Here is a 3,804-nt window from a genome sequence, read left to right as displayed (position 1 = left end):
TTAGCTGCCTGTGTAAACGCTCGACCAACCCATTTGATTGGGGGTGGTATGGCGTTGTTTTCAAATGTTTACTGCCCAGTATTTGAGTGAGTTGATAAAACAAATCTGACTCAAATTGTCTTCCAAGATCCGAAGTAATTTTGAGCGGTATGCCGAACAATGAAATCCATCCGGTTACTAGACTGCGCGCTACTGTTTGCGCTGTGCCGTTCTCTGCTGCGATTGCTTGGGGAAATCGTGTAAACCTGTCAACAATAGTGAGACATTGGGTAAATCCACGCGAAGCTGGTAGCGTAACCAAGTCGATGTGAATATGTTCGAAACGTTGCGTCGGTAATTCAAAGTTAGCTATCGGAGACGATGTATGACGAGTTATTTTATTTGCTTGACATTTTATACAGCACTTTGTCCAGTGCGCAATATCTTTATTCATCGACGGCCACACATACCTTTGAGCGACCAATTTCCGCGACGCTCGTTGGCCGGGATGAGAAAGCGAGTGAAGTGCATTGAAAATTCTAAATCGCAGGTCTTTTGGGACGTATGGTCTCACTGTACCTGACGAAACGTCACAGTACAATTTGATTTCGTTGTCGTTAAAATGAAGTTGGCGTAAATGTAATGATGATGATGCGTTGCGTAGAAGTTGCTGCAGCTCGGCGTCTGCTACCTGTGCATTAAACAGCTCTGTCATCGTAACAGCAGCTGAGATTTCATCGACCCGCGATAATGTATCAGCAACAATATTTTCAGTGCCTGACACATGCCTAAAATCAGTCGTGAACTGACTAATAAAATCTAGTCTCCGAAATTGCCACGGAGAAGGGCGCTCAGGACGCTGCTGAAAAGCATGAATGAGGGGTTTATGGTCGGTATATATTACGACGTGTCTTCCCTCAAAAATATACTTGAAGTGCTGAATTGCTTCGTACACAGCATCCAGCTCACGATCGTATGTCGACTTTTTTGTTGTAGATGAAGAGAGTTTTTTGCTAAAAAATGCAAGCGGTTGCCAATCGTTGTCACATCGTTGTTGCAATACTGCCCCTATAGCATATTCGGAGGCATCCGTGAATATCGCCCATTCGGCGTTTACATTAGGGTGTGCTAGAAGTGTAGAGCTTACGAGAGCTTGTTTGCACTCATTAAAGCTTGTTTCCAGCTCAGGTGCCCATTGAACCGCATGAGAACTTTTCACATCAGGGCCTTCCAGAATCTTATTGAGAGGACCTAGAAGCTTTGCTGCATTTTTAATAAACTTACGGTAGAAATTAATAGTACCCAAAAATCCGCGAAGTTTTTTGATTGTTGACGGCTTAGGAAAATCTTTAATCGCAGAAACCCTCTCAGCGAGAGGTGCCATTCCACAAGAAGATACCAGGTGGCCTAGAAACGCGACTTCGCTCTTACCAAAAATTGATTTAGCTGCGTTGATTACAAGGCCAGCACTTTGTAGACGCTGAAACAAAACTTCAAGGTGTGCTATATGCTGCTGTTGATTTTCTGATGCCACGAGTATGTCGTCAATGTAAACGAATGCGAATGGTAAGTCCCTCGTTACCTCGTCCATGAAACGTTGGAATGTTTGCGCGGCGTTGCGCAAACCAAACGTCATGAAAGGGAACTCGTAAAGTCCAAATGGTGTTATAATTGCCGTTTTCGCAATGTCACCTGGTGCCACAGGGATTTGGTTGAAAGCGCGCACTAAGTCGATCGTAGAAAATATTTTTTTACCATACAGATTTGCTGCGAAATCATCCAGGTAGCGAACGGGATATTTATCTGGAATTGTACGGTCGTTCAGGCGTCTATAGTCCCCGCAAAGGCGCCATTCACCAGACTTTTTAGGCACTAAATGTAATGGTGATGACCATGGGCTATCGCTTCTTCTGGCTAGACCTAGTTTAATTAGTTTTTCAAACTCCTGTTTGGCTATGTTTAATTTATCGGGAGCCAGTCGTCTGGCTTTGCTGGAGACTGGCGGTCCATTTGTCGTTTTAATATGGTGTTCGGTAGCGAACTCGCTCGTACGATGAGCACCGCCTGGTTGAATAACAGATTGAAATTTATGAAAAAGTCCATTATAGGCTGGGTCTACCTCTGGGTGCAGGGCTTTAATTGAAGCTACGCCATACTTAAACATTTTCCCAGCTGTTGAGATGCCGGTGAGTCCGTCAGTTAAACTCTTTCGCTTCAAATCCACCAGCAACCCAAAATGGCTAAGTAAATCAGCACCGATGATAGGACGGGTGACATCAGCAATGACGAAACGCCATGGAAGATCTCTACGTAGTCCAAGATTGAGGATTAGCATTTTCGTGCCGTAAGTGTTGATTGGAGTACCGTTGGCGGCGAATAATTGATAGGAGAGTGGAACGAGTTGCTTGCTCGGACCTCGATATGGATAAACGGATATGTCTGACCCGGTATCAATAAGGAACCTATCACCCGTTGCCTTATCTGTGATAAACAAACGGCAGGAGGTAGATAAAGGAGAGTCGTTACCCGCCTCTAGCGACTCTCTCGAGAGTTTTCCTGAAACTTACAACCTGGTAAGCATTTGCGTGCTTGTGATTGAAATTTGGTATGATACCAACAGATGCCGGTCTGATTCGACAATTTCTTGGTAGCAGATTTGCTTCTAGAACGGCCCGATCGGCGGGGGGGGAGTTCGCGAACGAAGTCTGGATTGTCTTGATTGCAAATTTGAAACTGAAGTTGTTAACGCTGCCACTTGTTTAATGAGAGATGCGATATCTCCACGCAAATCAGGTGATTGCACTATAGCTGCACAATCTAGGGGGTGATAAACTTCATGTAATTTGTCAGCGTAATCAGCAAGTTCAGTTAAGGCTACGTTTTTATGCATAACAAGACACACGCGAGTTTGTTGTGGAAGATGAGACAGCCAGCGCGTTTTCAGCACCTCCTCGTTGATATCAGGTACCAGAGCTTTTAAATGGCGAAAGTGTTGCGATGGAGTGCGATCACCTATGCTTTCTTTGTCCAAAAGTTGGAGTAATTTAGCCTCTTTGGATTTGGAGAATCGTGAAATGAGTGTACTCTTTAGCTGCTGATAAGGGTCATTGGCTGGCGGATTAATAATAATATCCTCTACTTCCGCGGCAGAACGTGTATCGATAAGCGGAATTGTTTGATAAAATTTTTCTTTTTCTGTTTCGATGCCGTGGTTAACGAATTGGGCCTCTAGCTGAGCAAACCAAAGAGATGGTTTCTCACTGCTGAAGGGAGGCGCTTTAACATTTCTAGTCGGAGTGCTCATTATTTTATTTACAACCGGTTTCTGTGATGGAGTTTCAATAGTCATACCAAAAAAAAAACTGAGTTTAAACGACGAACGATGTGCCGTATATTCTAGCACAGCTAGCCAGCAAAGTGTTGAGAAGTTTTTTTTTTTAACTAGCTTTTATTTTTTTTTTGTTTTTTTTTTTAGTGCGCTGTTTCCTTTTGAGTGCACAATAGAATCACTCAATTTTTTAGTAATATCAACCGGTATGCTTGACCGTGAAATGACCGCGAGGAGTCGAAGCTGCAACAACAATTTTTTTGTGTCACCTTGGGAAGTTTCAAGAGTTTTCGATAATGGTCCACATGTGGAATTATATAATCACCAAATTATGAATTTCGATGTTGGTGGTTAACACAGATCTCGACTGAAATTTTTTGGAACTTTCACAGGCTATGCGCGCGTATTTAAGCCGTAAGAAGCATATAAAACTTAACACGCCGATATTAATTTATTTTAAAAACCAGGTTGGATACGCGATTCGTACTAAAAAAAAA

General features: G+C 43.1%; 1 protein-coding gene across 1 annotated transcript; it reads right to left on the bottom strand.

The window, feature by feature from the left end:
• Positions 1-798: 798 nt before the first annotated feature.
• On the bottom strand, positions 799-3,328 carry LOC118736025 (uncharacterized protein K02A2.6-like). Its single transcript, XM_036466133.1, has 4 exons — positions 2,992-3,328; positions 1,411-2,460; positions 909-1,242; positions 799-841 (listed from the first exon to the last, which is right to left on the bottom strand). The coding sequence occupies exons 1-4, from the start codon at positions 3,326-3,328 to the stop codon at positions 799-801; spliced, it is 1,764 nt and encodes a 587-aa protein (XP_036322026.1).
• Between the last annotated feature and the right edge of the window lie 476 nt (positions 3,329-3,804).

Source organism: Rhagoletis pomonella, unplaced genomic scaffold, assembly GCF_013731165.1.
Source record: "Rhagoletis pomonella isolate Grant_MI unplaced genomic scaffold, Rhpom_1.0 Rhpom_scaffold_00003, whole genome shotgun sequence".
NCBI classification, from domain to species: Eukaryota; Metazoa; Arthropoda; class Insecta; order Diptera; family Tephritidae; genus Rhagoletis; species Rhagoletis pomonella.
The sequence above is the reverse complement of the archived record's forward strand: the minus strand, read 5'-3'. Positions and strand labels throughout refer to the sequence as shown.